Consider the following 17,026-nt stretch of genomic DNA (forward strand, 5'->3'; position numbering starts at 1 on the left):
GGGGTGGGGTGGGAATGGGAGACCTCTGGCGCTGGGCGGGTGCGGCGGTGCAGCATTGGCTGCTACTTGAGGCCTGGCTGCAAAAATTGAGCCGGGTCGAGGCTTTTGGTGCCGTGCCCGTAACCCTAACACGTGGTCCGAAACTAGGGTGCTCTGGGGTGCCTCGAGATGCTTGCAGAGGTGCCATGCTGTTAGGTGTGCAGCCCCGATTTGCACGGCAAACCCAGAGGTTTCCAATAGGGCTGAAAACACGGCTGCAGTCTTTCTGAGCTCTTTGCAGCATTAGAATCGCTCTAGTATTTTTCTCCAGTCAAAATATCAGTGAAAATGGCATTTTTTGAGAGGGGACTTGAATCTGCCCAGGGGCCTGCCGATCTAAAAAGCCTGAGGCCTGCTCGCCTAGGTGCAGCCTGTGGAAGAGGGAATCAACCCCTTCCCCATTTGGCCTGGGTTTCATTAGTTGAACAGGCTTTTCAGGGTTCCACAGGCTTTATTTTTTATATATTCCTCTACATATTTTTGCTTTATTTTCTTTCCCATGCCTTTAGTCGCTCATTGAGTTGTTTGTGAACAGACTGGACTCGGTGGAATCAGTCCTACCTTACGAATATGATGCGTAAGTATATTGCAGACAGATCCTGGCAGTGTTGGGAAGCCTGTTTTCTGTCCTGTGCTTTCAATGCAGTGCTACAACTTGTCATGTGACGTGATGTCTGTGAAGCCTGAAAAAATTATCAGACTAGGTGAAGGAATATATTTTCATATTTCTCTGAGAGTAATTAATTGGGGACGGTGAAGATGGGATGCTTGGCAAACACCCCCCCCCCCTCATTTGGGAGGTCCAGGTTAATCTCTTGTCTTTATATATATATAAAAAAAACTGAATAATTTGAAGTTTATTTGCTGGGAAACTAGAGGCTTTTAGTTTCTTTTTCTGTCTCTGTTCAAGGTTGACAAGAGAAGAAATGTGGTTTCCCACCTCTGAGCCTTTAATTTCTGTTGTTGTTTATTTTTGGGAGGTAGTATTGTGAAACTTGTGGAGTCCACTGGTGAATAACAAGGGAAACTCAGAAGAATCTTATAAATTTCACTGTGTGTTTGTTTGGTAGCAGCAGAGTACTTACTGGAGTTTGTCTCAGAGTGCAAACAGAGGTAGCAGTTATCTTTAAATGTTGCACAGATCTCAGTGACTTAGGCCTGCATGCGGTTGGGGGGGAGCTCAGTCACCAGTGGCAAGTATTTTTTTATCGTACCTTTTACATACTTATATGTGAAGAGTAGCTCCAGAATAGTTAGGTTCCTCCCCTTCTCCCCCAGTCTTCCTTTGTTTAAAAAAAAAAAAAAGTACTGGGGGAAGTTGTAGAAAAATTGATGGCCTCATATTTTGCCTCCTAGTATAAATGTTGTCAAATACTTCCTCTTTGGAATGCACAAAAAACCCCCATGCAAATTTATTTTTTCTCTGAAATTATATATTTTATTATTCTTCCTTTGCCCTTGTGCTGTGAAAGGAACATAAACAGTGACTTACCTGATTCTTTTTTTGTTTGTTTGTCTGAAACTTGCAAAATGTGTTTTTCAAAAGGCCCTGGCACTAAAATATGACTGTTTTATATCTAAAAGAAATATTATTTAGTCTAGGGAGTGTCCTGGAGGGCAATTGATATTTTGTATACAAATGATCTAATCTCTTTGAGATTAGGTTGTTTGTTTGTTTGTTTTCTTAATGGAAATGGATGTTAACCACTGGTGATGAGAGGCATAAAGACTCCAAAATCAGGGATGTAGTTTAATGAACAGACTTCTTTTAAAATTAATTTCAGCTGAAGTGGGTTTGTATTAAGGATTTTTTTTCTTTTTCTTCAGTTTTGATTTCTGTCAAGATAAGGAAGAAAAAAGACCTTCTGAAAATCTTGGGCAAGTCCTCTTTGGAGAGAGAATAGCATCATCACCATACAAGGTTATTCCAGCTCTTGAGATTATAACTATCAAATACAATAGTGTCATGTTCAACTCTGCTCAGCCTTTCCTTTTGGTTAAGTTCAGCGGACTGAAAGCAAGCATGCCTTTTGGACTCTTAGTGTAATGTTGCATTTCTTTCCTTTTATAAAATCTTCTTGCTTACCATTCAGTAAGTTTCACATCTAAGAAAACCACTAAATGGTTTTTCCCAACAGTACTCAATGTTATGTTATGTTTATTTTATAGAGAATATTCAAGTAGAAGTCCCCATATGACCAAAATTTTGGTTAGTGTACAATGGAAATTGAGACAAACTAATCTACTTTACCAGTATGCATGCACTTTTGGAAAACTATTTATGACGTGGCGATGCAAATATAGAGAATTTTGATATCCTATTTGTTTCCCTTTGATATAGCCCACAAGCTATGTACTATCTTCTTATTTAAGTATTGCTTATCTACACTAGGACTTTAATTGTGCCTTTTACACCTGCTAGCTGACAGTTGTAAGTTCTGACCTATTTTAAATGTGGGCAGACATTTTCTTCCTAATGGAAAGGTGCACTTCAGCTGGAAAGGTTCATTGTCTTTCCTGTATTTTGGTAACATCATTGTAGGCTCTTAGAGCATCTATCCTTGATGAGTCTAAAAGCTTACATTGAAATCTGGTATTTGAAATGGATGTTGTTAATAACCTAATTTCCTGATGTACTGTGGTGAGCAAAACTGAGTGGGGGAGAAAAAGAATTATATAAATAGTTTTTTCTATCAGTTTTCAACTGAAGAAATCTTACTGTTAACATGTCATGTATTTGTATAATTCTGACTGGAGATAATATGCTTTTAAGAGTGAGCAATGTTTTGGACAAGACATCTGGAAATCTTGGTTCTTAAAGTTAAGTTGAAGTTTAGTATAAAAAACAGCCTGACGTCAGAATTTTTTTTTATCCTGAAGGGCAAGAATCTGCATGGGAAAAGACTTTAAGAAGGAATTTTGGGAACATAACTTTAAAATTGTACTTTTTGTGTGTGTTTGTAACAGTTCAAGTTTAACAAACCTGAAACATGCAAGCAAGTTTGTATAAAATCGTATGACCCAGAAAATGCTAGTGACAGAAATAAACTGGAGTTTTTGAAGAAGGGAATGCAGCTGAATTATCAACATCACTGGTGAGTTTAGATATGCTCTCCATTTTTCATTTTGTTGCTTGTAGTTAATTTAACACGACATAATTAATTGTTCCAAATGGACACATTCATGCTTGCTATCTCATAATTATTCTGCAACATAATGTTCGTTATGACCTAATGAAAACCGTGTGGCCTTTTTCCTTGAATATTGCATACCAATGTGAAAATGAAGGACCAACTAGATAACATTTCTTACTGAGGAATTGCCTGTTTAAAATTTTTTTGTCTAGGATTATTGATAATATGCCTGTAACATGGTGTTATGATGTGGAAGATGGACAAAAATACTGTAATCCAGGATTTCCAGTAGGATGTTATGTTACTCCAGCTGGCAGAGTTAAAGATGCTTGCATTATCAATGTAAGTGGTGAGAGCTTATTTCTTTAATATAGCCAGATTCAACTTCTGCAAAGCTGTAGTGTCAGTCAGTGCTCGTGTTCTCTCTGGTACTTGTTAAGTTTTCTTTTCCTTTGTTAAAGAAACTGGGTGCTTGAGGAGTCCAGAACAGAAGATCTATAGAACAAGTCTAAACTGTAAAACACATTCAGAAACATGCAATCACGTATTTATAAAGCTGTTGTAAACAGTATAGATAATGGTGCAAAACGGCTTCATTGATCAGTTTTTGCTAACGCATTGTTTTTGAAATTACATTTTGGAATGATAGCTCATGTTTACTTTCCAGCAGCAGGATATCTTTTTTCCTAAGGGTTGGGCAGTTCAAGATGTACAAAGGTAAAAACTCTACTCTTCACATAAGTTAATGCTTTATTCTTCCCTCCCCACTTGCTAAAGAAATGGTGAAGCGCTAGTCCTACAGTGAATCTCATGCAGGTAAATACCTACCCCCATGTAAAGCCCCGTTACCTTAATAATGCTCTATTTGCACATAACCTGTGGTGTGTTTTGTTAGGAAATAAACCTTTCAGTGAATACCCAGGAATGGATATTGAAGTGTCAGTTGCAGAAAGCATAACATTTGGGGAAATAAGAACTTAAAACACCAGGTTCATTCTAAATGCCAAACAGCTTTGACAAAGAAAATAATTCTATTAGCAGGAAGCTGAAGGGAGTGGAACTTGGTGGCACAATGAATGATGCACTAATATTTTTGGGAATTATTGTCACATAGCCACAAAAATATAATTATATACAGCAATGGATTTTTACCAGCAACTGGCCAGCATGTTATTAATACAAAGCTTATTAGTACAAAAAAAGTTTCTTTGGTTTTGATACCTAAGTAACGCTGACCTGCGTGGTATTCTCTCAGCAAAATCCAAACCTGTGTATAAAGTGAGTTCCAGCATGTATGCTAGCTGTGCTGTAGAGTCTTTCTTCACCATAAATAAAGTATTCGGACAAATTACCAGGCTACAGATAAATTAATCCATTGATATGGCATGGTGTCAGGAAAGAAATTGGCAAATGGGCACAGAAGACTCTCGCAGGCCTTGTGAATGTAAGGTTGACATGTATATTTTAGGAAATATCAGTATTTTTTGAGGGCACATCAAAATACATATTCCATCTTGCCTAAATTCTGAAGAGTTAGCATTTGAAAATAATAATAGTATAACATACCAAGACCTGCTATGAATGCAGGGCTATACAGTAATTGTGATTGTTTTTTGGTTTTAGTGTCCTCCTAATTTCCTAACACCGCGCAAGGTCTGATGGAGAACAAAATGGTTGCTACAACCATGGATTCTGGAGCATTGTAGCCAGAATTTAGCATCGTCATTAATATTATGATTCTAGTCACAAGTGGGAGGAAGAGACTGGGTGCACTACCTCTTAGATGGTCGATTTTTTTTCTCTCCTGTCCCCCAGCGTGAGAAGTCTTTAACTGGGTTTTTGGCTGTAACCGTGTTGGTGTAAGGACATAGGCAAGCAGGGTTCTTTGGGTAGATGTGATATCTTTTATTAGATCAACTGAGTAGTTGGGGAGAGAGGGTTGTTTTCTTTTGGGTGCAGTCACCCTTCTTCAGGCATAGGGAGTCTCTGCTGTTCTGAGACTCCAAGGAATGAAAGAAGCTAGAAGGGTGACAGGATGTCAGTGAGCATGTAAATAGGTGGAAATTAGGAAGGGGTTGGGGAACGAGGAAGCCAAAGGTAAGTAAGGGAGACTCTCTACAGGAGTATATTGTCAATGTAGAGAAGAGATCTTCTGTGAAAAAAGTAAATAGCTGGAAATTAGGAACACACAGGGTAGAAAAAGAGGGAGGAGAAGGGGTGGGGGAAGAAAAGAATAAGAGATCAGCGGCAGGTACCTGTTGAATCAGATGTTAGGCAGGTTGTAATGTGTCATAAATCCAACGTCTATATTGGGTCCATGATTTTTTGCATCCAGTAGATGTATGGAGTGAAGTTCGTAGACTCAGCTATGAAAGGTGTTTTGTAAGTTCCCTTTGAGGATTAGAACTGAGAGCTCAGAGAAGGAGTGATTATCTTGGGAGAAGTGTGCACCCACAGGTAACTGGTGTTCTTGTCTTCGGATTTTCGGTGTGTGTTCATTCTGGTGTGCAGTTGTTGTTTGGTTTCTCCTACATATTTTCCATCGGGGCATTCAGTGCGTTGGATGAGATGTATTACATTTCTAGAGGTGCAGGTGTAAGATCCAGGATCAGTGATGATTTTGTTGTGGGGTGTAGTTATTGTGGGAGTGGTGGTGATTTGTTGGCAGGTCTTGAAATTCACTCCCTCTCCGAGCTCTCAGTTCTAATCCTCAAAGGGAACTTACGCAACATCTGATTCACCAGGTACCTGCCAGACCTGACCTCTTACATTTTTCTCTTTCCCCTCTTCCTCCCCTCCTTTTCTACCCGTTTGTCGTCTTAATTTCCAACTATTTACTTTTTCACAGACCTAGATTTTCAAGGTTAGAAAAGAGGCATTGCTGTAAAGTCTCCCTCACTCACCTTTGGCTCCCTGTCCCCCCAATTTTCCCCCCTCCCTTCCCTGCTCTACCTTTTTGTTTCCCTGATTTCCATCGATTTACAGTCTTACTGATATGCTGTCAACCTTTTAACTTCTTTCATTCCTTGGAGTCTGAGAACAGCAGAGACTCCTTTATGCCTGAAGAAGGGTGATGGCGCTGGAAAGCTTGCAAAAAACTTTTTTCCAACTACTCAGTTGCTCTAATAAATGATGCACATCTACCCAAAGAACCTTGCCAGAACTGTTTAATGTTACTTCTGTGAGTATTGTGGAAGAATGTTTTTCTGAAAGTTTTCGGGGCAGGGACAGAAAAATCTATGCAGAAAAGGGTGCAGAACAAGACTATTTTCTCCCTACATGAATAATCAAACAGTGCTTGGAATGCAAGTCCTGTTATTCAGGATAATTTAACTAATAGGGGAAGGGGTTGGGTGAGTTAGGATTATTTTCTGAAAGCATTGAGTTATTAACCTCAAAGGTGGCTGATTCAAAGACTTTGGGACAAGCTATAAGCAAACAAATTTGGAGTGACTGGGGAAGGGGGAGAAATTCAAATACCTTTTAATAACAACAGGCCTTGTTGTCACTAGTGAACTAAATAGTTGTAATTCAACCTCATTGTTTCCTTTTTGGGGGTTGTTAAGAAAAGCAGCCACTGGTAGCAAAGGTGCGATTAACTCTGGCTACAGAATTTTCTGGTCACATCTGCACTGCTGCTTCCATCACTGCTGCCAGTTTTTAGTGTGGGGTTAACCCAGGCCACCTGGGGCAGCAGCTTTGTTTAGAGGCAGTAGCAGACGCATCTCTGAATGTACTTGGTTTAGCTACCGAAGGGGAACATTGTGTCTCATTTTTGTGGGTTCCATACACGTTCTGCATCTGGACTGGCATCTTTAGCACAATATCTTTGTAAGGCTAATTTTAAGCTCTTTCAAATGTAATTTTGAGATGCAAAGTTTATCCTTGGCTTTTTTTTATTTACTTTGCTTTTTATGGTTTGTTACACAGCTGATGCTTTTAGTTATGCATAAACGATTCCTCTGTCACTTTGCCCTGTCTTCTATTTTGATGTTAATCATTCAGTATTGTGCATCATCTTCTGTTGGAAAGGTTTTCAAACATTTTATATTTTTCAGGCTGAGTTTAACAAGAAGAGCACTTTTTACCTCTTTAACCATGTTGACATTACCATCATGTACCATAGCGGGAAAGATGAAAGCTGGCCTGGAGCAAGACTGGTGATGGCAAAACTAGAACCGAAAAGGTAATTGCCACTTTTTAATATATACCTAGCAAAATCACAGGTTCATCTTGCTGGGAACCCAGTTTTCTTCTTTTTGAAGAGCTAGCTGTGCTCAATTAACTATTCAAATTCTTTTAATACATCCATATGTTCTTATATAACTACACTTGAGTAAAACTTACTTACTGGGTAGGGACTGCTGCTGCTTTAGGACTAAATGTCCATACTTTTACTCTTCTTTAGGGAAATCAAAGTGGGGTGCAGGGAGGCAAAATGCATTATTTGGCACGTCAGGCTCTTCGCCCACACCACTGTCAAGCACCATTGACTGACTGACTTTGTCACATCTCCTTTCATCTGTCAAGATGATGGATGGCCATGTGAAGAAATAAACTTTTCTGGTTTCTTTTTACCAAATTAATTTCTTGTCCTGTAAGCCCTCATCCTTTTATAGCATTTAAAATTCTTGTTTTGGAATGTTTTGGGTGCTATAATTTGGCGAGTAGGACTCTTCTATCCTTGCACAGCTATTGTGTAGAGTTGACAAAAGTCATACTCTTCTACAAAGCGGCAAAATACCTAAGAAGGCTAAACTTGTTTTCTGTGGAGAAAAGTGAACCAGGTTTTTTGTTCACTTTACATATTGATTGTACTTGCAACTGTAGAAGCTCGCATAGTTTCAAAGGTCAGGAATGGACTGAAGTGATGGTTGCTCTAGTTTCTGGGGCAGTCTATGGGTGGGTACCAAAACTGACAGTAAGTAGCAGTTACAGTTCTGTACTTGTACAACCTACATGTGTGTGTTAAATGTGCACTTAAATTACATGATCATAAACTCTTTCAGCTATAGTTCATAAAAATTGCTGGAAGGATATAACTATGTTCAGCACTGGGCACCAGTACACAAGAAGCGAGGCTGCTTGGACTCGCCATAATTACGGCGTAGTGGAGCAGGTTTGATTAATTGAATGTGGTAATTATCGCACTCCAGCATACTCCAACGGCTTGTGTATCAGCATCCCTGTGCTTAAAAATGAAGGCGGGGGCACTTTAACTAAAGCTCATTAGACAAGCTTTAGTTAAAGTGCCCTGCTGCCATTTTTAAGCATGGGGATGCTGATACACAAGATGCTCCAGGCACTTTAATTAGTGCTGCTCTAATTAAAGACCTCCTCCCCCTTCCTCCTCAAGCACGGGGATAAATGCCCTGTATTTTTAATTTTACTGGTCTAGTAAAATAGTAATATCTTTCTTAGGTAAAGGTTTATTTCTGTCCTCCCCAGATTTATTTATTTAAACAGGCTGGGGCAGATTTTGTCATTTCCCATTTTGATTAGTATGTTATTCTGAAACAATTGGGTATGCAGTATTTGAGTAATAACATATAAGCAGTAACTTGACTGTACTGCTGGACAAACCACAGGGGGGCATAGTTAGGTTCCACCTGTACTGTTACTGTTCTCATGTTCTGATTTGGTCACTTGTCACTTAAAACTGCACTAGGAGAACTTTGTATCTGGACTTCCCTAGGTTTTATGAAAGAAGCCTAGAGATAGTCTAGACTTCGTAGCTTGGTTGGCATGTAAATATGCAGTAGTGAACATAGGCTCCGTGAGATGGAATTAGCAGCATGTGTACATCCTGTACACTTGCTGTCCTGAGAGGTTCAGAGAGATGAGGAGTCATTCTCATGCAGGTTTTTGAGTTCTGTATTGTCTTTGTCTTCAGGGACTGTGAAGTCCACCTTACAGCATGTAGAAACCCACTCTTAGCCACATACTTTGCGAGTTGCTTAGGACCCATGTAGCTGGGATAGACCTATGTTCCATGAACTTGCAGTTCAATTTCTGCTGCACACCATGGCCTTCCTTGGTAACACACATCATAAACTTTGCAAATGTCTGCCTCTGAGATGCCCTGATCAAATCCAGGACATCCTTTGAGAAGCCCATGATTATTGTATTGGTTCAGATAAATCTGATTCTGTTTGTACAGTCACAGAGTACTTTTCAGTTCTGTGGCATGTTTCAACTTCCTTTCCTCATCACTTCTGCCTGCAGAGCTATTGCAAGAAAAGTGACTAATGGGTTACTTGTATGTGCCCTTTTTCCATGGGTTCAAAAACATCCAAATCATGTAATCTCAGACTACAAAAAGGGGAGAGACTGGTGGAAAGTTGTGGTTTCAAAGAAATCTGAATGGGTATTGCAGAAAGATACAAAAAATAGTTGGCAAGATTATTTTATTTATTAGTCCATATTTTAATTTTAATTGTGAAGCAGATCTCTACTCAACCCAACAGGTATGAAACTTATTTAAAATCTTTTTGTCTTGCTAGCTACAAACATACAGATAAAGACAACTTAAATTGTCAAGGTCCTCCCATGGAGATCCCCAGAGATTTCACCAGCAAGCTGGATCTGATCTACACTTATTCTGTGACATTTGAAGTAAGTCTGTGGAATTTATTACCAGGACACAAAAGTCTTTGGAGCTGTGTGCATGGTTTTTTTTTTTCCTGCTCCTCCTAGCAGTTTTGTTTGCTTAATATAAATGTTTACTGTTCACAAAAATATATTGCAGTAGTGAAAAGCTTTCTGAGGAACAGCTTTTAAAAGCAACAAATGTTGTAGCTATAGAGGTATTAAAGTCTAGCACCAAACCCCAGAATGTAGTAGGAGAATAGTGTAATTCTGTTCTAAAAAGCAGCTTCCAGATAAAGATATTTCTAATGAAAAGTAAGAAGTCTTTGATGACCGTCCTAAAATTGGAAGTCCAATAAAATTGGTTAATTTTTAGTAATGTATGAATATTCTGAGAGTCAGTCTGTCCCTCTGGCTGCAACAGAACAAATCTGAATTTTTTAACTTTTTTGCTAATTGCTTAGGCAGTGGATTTGTATAGGACAATTTGGATAGGGATGTTACTACTGTCCCAGGCAGAGGGTTGGACAAGGTGCCCTCCGGAGGTCCATTCCAGCTCGACTTCTCTACGATTCTTGTTGAGAGAGAAGTAGGGATAGGCTAGGATCTTGTAGAGAGAGGACAGCTTTACTGGCTCTAGTGCGAGGGTAACATTTTTAAAAATAAAACTTAAATTTGGCATTAAAATGAATAGAACCTTAATTAACACACAGCAGGTCTCTTAAAGACCATTCCTTTCCACAGCCACTATTCAGTTGCACTGTTTAAGTCCTCATTGGAAGAAATATGTGTATAACCCTACCTAGAGACGTGGGGCTTTTGTAATGCACCTCAGGGGTGGCCAGCTTGTCGCACATGTACCCTGGCCAGCCTCTATGGCACCTGGCAGATCAGGGATGGGGGCAGGCTTCATGGCATTTGATTGGCAGGAGGTAGAAATTAGAGCAGGGGCTACAGGGTAGGAGGCAGGAAACAACAGCAGATTGGGCAGGCGAAGGGGATCAGAGCGGCACTGGGGGAGGGAATAAGGGGAGGGTGGAGCTAATTGTGGCACTCCTGCCAAAAAGGTTGTACCCTGTATTGATCTACCTAGTTTTTTCTCATGCTAGTTTATAGTAAGTCTATTTTTTGGTTCTTCCTGAGTTTTGTTTGCTATCTTGTTTATTTTGAAAGTACCTTTATTATCATTCCATGCACTTCTGTGCACACCTGAATTTCATTAGGCGGTGGATTTTCAGACTGCCTGAGATTTGTATTTTGCTTATTACTGGGTAGGCAGTAGCGAATTGAGCTTATTTTGTGACTATATATTTGCCCCAGTTTGAAAAGTCATCTTTCTCAGGGAATGAAGAGAGTTCAGTTTTAATATGTTGCTTCAGACCTTGGTGCCTGTGTTCCAGCCTGTCCTAAAAGCATGTCAGTTCTGATTTGTTTTTGTGATGTAAGACCCTGGTCCTTTAGGGATTGGATGGAGACCACCAGCTTATTTTGTGTTGGCAGCCAGACAGCTGTCATATAGTAATAGCTTTCACTCTTTACCAAATTGAATTTGATTTGAACCGGTGACCTCAAGGTGCAAGGTTCTAGATCCTATTACTTTTCCCCCGAGCCATCCCGCGTCCCTTTGCCTTGCTCCATGAATGAGCCTCCTGTCTGTTAACACTGGTGCTTAAATCTTTGCGATTTTAAATTGCAACCTGTAACTGTAATGTCAGCTTTGCTTAGTAATTCATAAAATGTGTTATACACTTGAAATATCTATGCTGCTTTCAACCAAGGAGCTTCTAAAGTATAATTATTGCCAATTCAGATACTTCCAGCAGATGGCACTATGTACATCTTAAATGCCATGTATATTTAAAATTGACTGCTGCTCTATTTTTAGTCTTATATTTGGGATATAATAATAATATATGGCTCTCAATATATTGGTTTACATCACCAGTTCTCAAAACACTTTTAAAAGGAAGCAGGTATGCGGCAAAATATTTGTTTTTAGGCCTAAAGAAGGATATTGCAGCTAAAACTTTAACTGATGCCAGTAATAGTTTCTTTTGTGTCCAAGATGCTTGCTATTTAAAAGTAAGCTAAGCACATCAATATGATCCAATCGCTGATATGCAGCATGGCCGCTTGGTAAGTTTTTAAAGCCAAGATGACAATTTTTTAATTAAACATAGATGCCTCGAGCCAGTGGTTATTTTTGGTGGTTACAACTGTGTACCTGGCAAACGCAGAAAAGTGTGAACTTGGTGCAGACACCTTGTGAATGTGCTGGTGTCTGAAGAAATGGGACTTTGTGGTCACAAAAGTACTTGGAACAAAAAAGATAGGGAGTTGAATGAAGATTTCAGTACTTATAGAATTTAAGTGCTCTGTAGGTCATATTGAAGAGACGATAACACATGTTGGTAGACGTAAACAGAAAATGATCGTTTAGGAACAAAAAAAAGATACTATCGTTGTAGTCAACAAGGGTGAACGGTAAGTTTGAACCAAATAGCTGTGCAAGCTCACCAGCTTTAGGAGGCATCACTGAAAACTTTTACTTGTTAAAAGCCATGTGTTGCTTAGTTGTTTTTTCTTTGTTTATAGGAAAAGAATAAGATTAGGTGGGCTTCCAGGTGGGACTACATTTTGGAGTCTATGCCACATACCAACATTCAGTGGTTTAGGTAAGACTTTTAATTTGTGAAATGAATACCTTGTAGCAAAGTACAGAAAGTGTAACTTTTACTGTGGTAAAAAGAAATCTCTTAGTTTTCAGGCAAGCAAACTCTTCTTGTTTCCATATGTGGAGTAACTTTTATCAGTCTTCAGTCTCTTGGGACCAACTGAAGTATTGCATTTCAGTAAAGGAATGTGCCATTATTATCCAAAGGCAAAGCAACTTCTAGGCTTTTATTTCTATTATTTTACTCTATAGAACTTTTGAGAAGTTACTGCCATCATTTTTCTTACCATTGCTGTAAGGCTTGCCCTCACTGCCAAATACAAGATATCTGTGTTTATCTATATATCTGGATTTGCTATTTCATTAATATTAGAAGCTACCAGTAAATGCACAATGGACAGTCTGTCAATTTACGTTTTTTAGTAAACAATGAACCCAGAGTTATTGATCACTGTATAAATCGTATGCTGACCTGTAAAGAAGAAAATGCTTTGCTATGTAGAAATTTTGAAAATGAACAACATAACTAATTAAATATTGAATATGTAATTGGAGCTGTTTATTAGAACTGTGCTGGTTTGATGGATCTCATGCACCGTTTGAGTCTAGCATTCTCTGACCATTGGGAGAAGAGTCTTTCTGTTTATATGTAGGGAGATTATTTCCACGTGCTCTTTGAATACTTGCTACAGAATTATACAAAGCCTAGTAGATTACCTTTTTATAATGAGAAGTTAGTCTTGTTGGCCATTTTCAGAATCTCTCTCATCTGTAGTTAGTACTTGAGGGTCTGATCTCCTAAAAACTCTTTACATCTGCCTCACCACTTCCTTTGGATGTTGTATCCCACTAGATATGGTGCCTGTCTTTGCTTGGAACCTCTTTCCTCTCCTGGTGCACTGAGTATCTCTCCCCTTTACTTAGCCCCTTCTTTATCATGTCTTCTGTATGATCCTAAACCAGAAGTCTTAAAGGAAAGAAACCTCAAAACTTAGAACTAGCATGAAGCAGGATTGTCTGCTTTATCAGTGTTTTGTACATCTCAGTTGTATATTGGGCACCTAAGATCCAAACGTCTGAGAGTATTCATTTGATTTAATAGGAAAGAGCCTCTGCTTAATCTTGTGACCTTCCTCTAAATTGTTCAGTTTTTCTTACCCCAGCAGTAGGTTTTAGAAGCTAGTTTTAGGAGTGTACTGTAAATGCATAATAGAAAGCACACGACTAGTTGTGCTTGATAGATTGAAAACAAAGAGATGTTGTATTTAATTGTCTTGTCAGTAAACAGCAGATCATAAAATGCTATTCTTTGTGTTCCTAGGCAGTCATTAAGCAACTCATAACTTTTATTATAGTTTGTTTTTTGTGTAGGAAAACATTAAAGTTAAACGACGTGATGATGGCTTACATAAGAAATTGGTATCTAAGTCTATGCCACAGACTTTAAATATACATATTTGTGTGACTTGTGGTATCTGTTCTGGAGTCTAAAAAAGTGGATTGAAACTTTGTCTTTTTTTCTTTATCTACAGCATAATGAATTCCCTCGTAATTGTTCTTTTTTTATCTGGCATGGTGGCTATGATCATACTGAGGACTCTTCATAAAGATATTGCAAGATACAACCAGATTGATTCTTCTGTGAGTAAGAATTATGATTTTTAGATGAGGTCTTGTGCTAGGGATAGTACAATCTACTAACTGCAGTTCTGAATTTAGTTTAGGGGGGAAGTGCAGTATATTATGTGTAATTAGCAGGGACCCTGGTTTTCTTGGATTTAAAGAGTTCTCCATTTTGGGACTAAAAAAAGTAACCCCTAATCCATATTTTTTTTTTTCTGAATAAAATGAAACTATATAGTGTTGTTTCATTTTATTCATGGAAAAATGTGGATTTGGGGTTACTTTTTTTTTTTTTAAATCTGAAAATTGGTTTTGTTTTTGTTTATTTGTTTTTAAATTGGAGAAAACCAGGATCCCTGGTAATAAGTGGCTTCTTGAGCAGGCAGATCTATGTTGGTAACATCTTATTAAGACCAGCATTAATTGGCCTTAATGAGAGCTGTTCATCTATAATGCTGTTAAATGTAAAAGTGGTAAGTCTTTGAGGAATATGGAAGACCTCCTTTAGATGATGGTGCAACTGCATGGAAACAGTCTGGGAAATGATGCTTTTTAGAGTCAGAGGCCCAGGAGAAAAAAATTCTGTAATCAATTTATGATTGAGTAGAATGCAGATTGTTTTCTTGTAGCCTCTTGAAAGTTCATTTGGATGGGTTTTTGGGGCGTGTATGTCCAAGAATAAAAACCTTGTAAATTCAGGTTATAGGATTTCTGTAGAGTCTCTGTATACAAAACTGGATTCCAGTAAGCCCCAGCCCCTCTCCTAAAACCTCCATTCCAGCTGCTTAAACTCCTGTAGACTCTTGTTCTGCTTCTGAATAACTAGAATGCACCAAAGAGCCACAGAGTAAAAAAGGTCTCTTGAATAACGAATAGAAACAAGTGATTTGTGCTCTCTGGAAGATGTGGTAGAGGGTTATATGTGCTTCACCTTTGTAATAAAGTAGTTCATTGGAGTACGTTTTCAATAGACTCCTGCTGTGTTTAGTTATTTTATGCTTAGGTAGGTGAATGTTTGAGCACAGGAATTGTTGGAAAAACTGCATCAGCAATGGATTTTGGAGGCTGCCTTTTTAGTTCTGCGCACTGACCAAAGCTTGTTGCCATATCACTATTAACCTGTTGCTGATCTTCCATTTCATTCCTAAAAAATGCAGCTCCTGGTGGTAACTGCCTAGATCCAACATGTGCCCATTACTGAAAGGGAAACTTACCTAGAATCAGTACAGATAGTTTCTCCAGACCAAAATGAAATGAGACAACACTGTAGAAGTTCATGTTGCCACTGCCATTTATCAGTTTTGGTTGAATAATGTAAATCAGATGCAATATTTTTTCCCCTCCAAAATTACTCATGATTAACAAATGCAACACAATGAATGCAGGAGCCACAGTTCTGTTCTGTGTATATACTTCTTTTCTGATGGATGGTGTCTTTTGTCAGCATAAATCCAGACAAAATAATTTTAAAAAATAGAAATATTCCACGTCCTCTGCCTGATCACGTCTGTAAAATTTTCTTCGATCTCTTAGTAACATTTTTTTTCGGTATCTTACTACTGTGTCAGTTTGTCAAGCTGGCTGTTCTTTTACCTTGATGAAGAGTGAGACTTGTGAAAACTAGATTAGTTTTACTGGGTCAGGTAGGAGAAAATTTACTTACAAAAAGCTCCTAATAATATTACTGCTTTGTAAGACTTTGAGATGTGTTGTGTTGTGACTTATGGAGCTGAATTACAAGTAATAGTTCAGGGGAGGGTGCTGGCTGAAGGAAGAGAGATATTGAAGCTAATGTCTCATTTATTTCTTAAATTAGTATTCCCACTTCAAGGCAGGTAAAAACATAAGATGCTGAGTGTGTATGTGTAATAGTATGTGTATGGAGCATTTCAAGTGGGTTCCAACATGTTGCTAACCAAGTATGCAAAAAACTGAGGTTTTAAAAATACAGCTAGGGTTGTATTAGTCCTAGAGTTGAAACCTTCTAGAATTCATACTGTTGAACGTTCCTCCCCAACCATAAGATTCTTAAGGGGAGTGGGTGGAGGGAAGGCACTGAGAGTCTTGTAATCATGGTTGCAGGAGCTCTAAGAAAATGGCATTAGATATTCTGAAACTTGTGATTTAGGAGGTAGCCACATGGGGTCATGTGTAAAGCAAGTGGAGGCTTCCAGTGTTTTATCATGTAGTTAACATCATCTCTCTATTCCTATATAATTGTACCAAAACATGCTTTTCTTCTGGGGCATATGGCAATACTGTACCAAAAATGATGCTTTTGCCCATATATAGCATTTGTGCATACATATAGTTCTGTGTAAACATGTGTGGGACTTTTACTTACACATTGAAGAAGCTTTTGTGTCTTGCTATGGATAATTTAAAAAAGCAAAGTCTGAATATGTATGTAATCGCAATGCCAAATTATGTTCTTTAATACATCTGGCCTTCAGAGAGCAGTGTTGCGCTCAAGACACAAGGTAAAATAAAGCATAAACAACACTCTCGCATAAGCATTATTTCTACAATACACTTAAGAGTACTCGTACTCTATTTTTGTTAGGTAAAAATTTGCAAGCACCCTATAAGTCAGAGTACTGTCTTTCACATGGATAGCTAACTAGGAAGCTACAGGTGGTCTGTGTATCGGTATCTGTGGCAAGCGCTATGAAGATTCCTAAACATAAATGGTATTTTAATTCGTACAGTTAAACTACAGGCAACTCATCTGTGATTCGAAAATAATCAAAAGACTTGCTAAAAGTCTGTCCTGTAAGTGGAGGTGGTGTTTTCGTTCATAGAAGACGAAACAAAAACTCAAGCTGTCTAACCTGATCTCATGGCTTACTTTTTTCCCCTTCTGCTGAAGAAGCAAATAGACTTCTAGAGGAGAATTTATCGTGCTTTTGAGTTGTGGGGAATTCTAAGTCTAGAACCATGGTGTCTTTTTTTTTTTTTTTTCTTCATT

The 17,026-nt window shown here is 38.5% G+C and overlaps 1 protein-coding gene across 1 annotated transcript in view; it reads left to right on the forward strand.

The window, feature by feature from the left end:
• The window catches only part of LOC109310843 (transmembrane 9 superfamily member 2-like), a 45,541-nt gene that overhangs the window by 6,393 nt on the left and 22,122 nt on the right, over positions 1-17,026 (forward strand). The window contains exons 3-10 of the mRNA XM_019536173.1: positions 549-616; positions 1,867-1,960; positions 3,007-3,134; positions 3,386-3,515; positions 7,232-7,359; positions 9,677-9,788; positions 12,357-12,436; positions 13,968-14,076. Coding sequence (XP_019391718.1) covers positions 549-616; positions 1,867-1,960; positions 3,007-3,134; positions 3,386-3,515; positions 7,232-7,359; positions 9,677-9,788; positions 12,357-12,436; positions 13,968-14,076 — 849 coding nt within the window. The remainder of the gene's footprint in view (positions 1-548; positions 617-1,866; positions 1,961-3,006; positions 3,135-3,385; positions 3,516-7,231; positions 7,360-9,676; positions 9,789-12,356; positions 12,437-13,967; positions 14,077-17,026) is intronic.

This window comes from Crocodylus porosus, unplaced genomic scaffold (assembly GCF_001723895.1).
Source record: "Crocodylus porosus isolate Cpor-Errol unplaced genomic scaffold, CroPor_comp1, whole genome shotgun sequence".
NCBI lineage: Eukaryota > Metazoa > Chordata > Crocodylia > Crocodylidae > Crocodylus > Crocodylus porosus.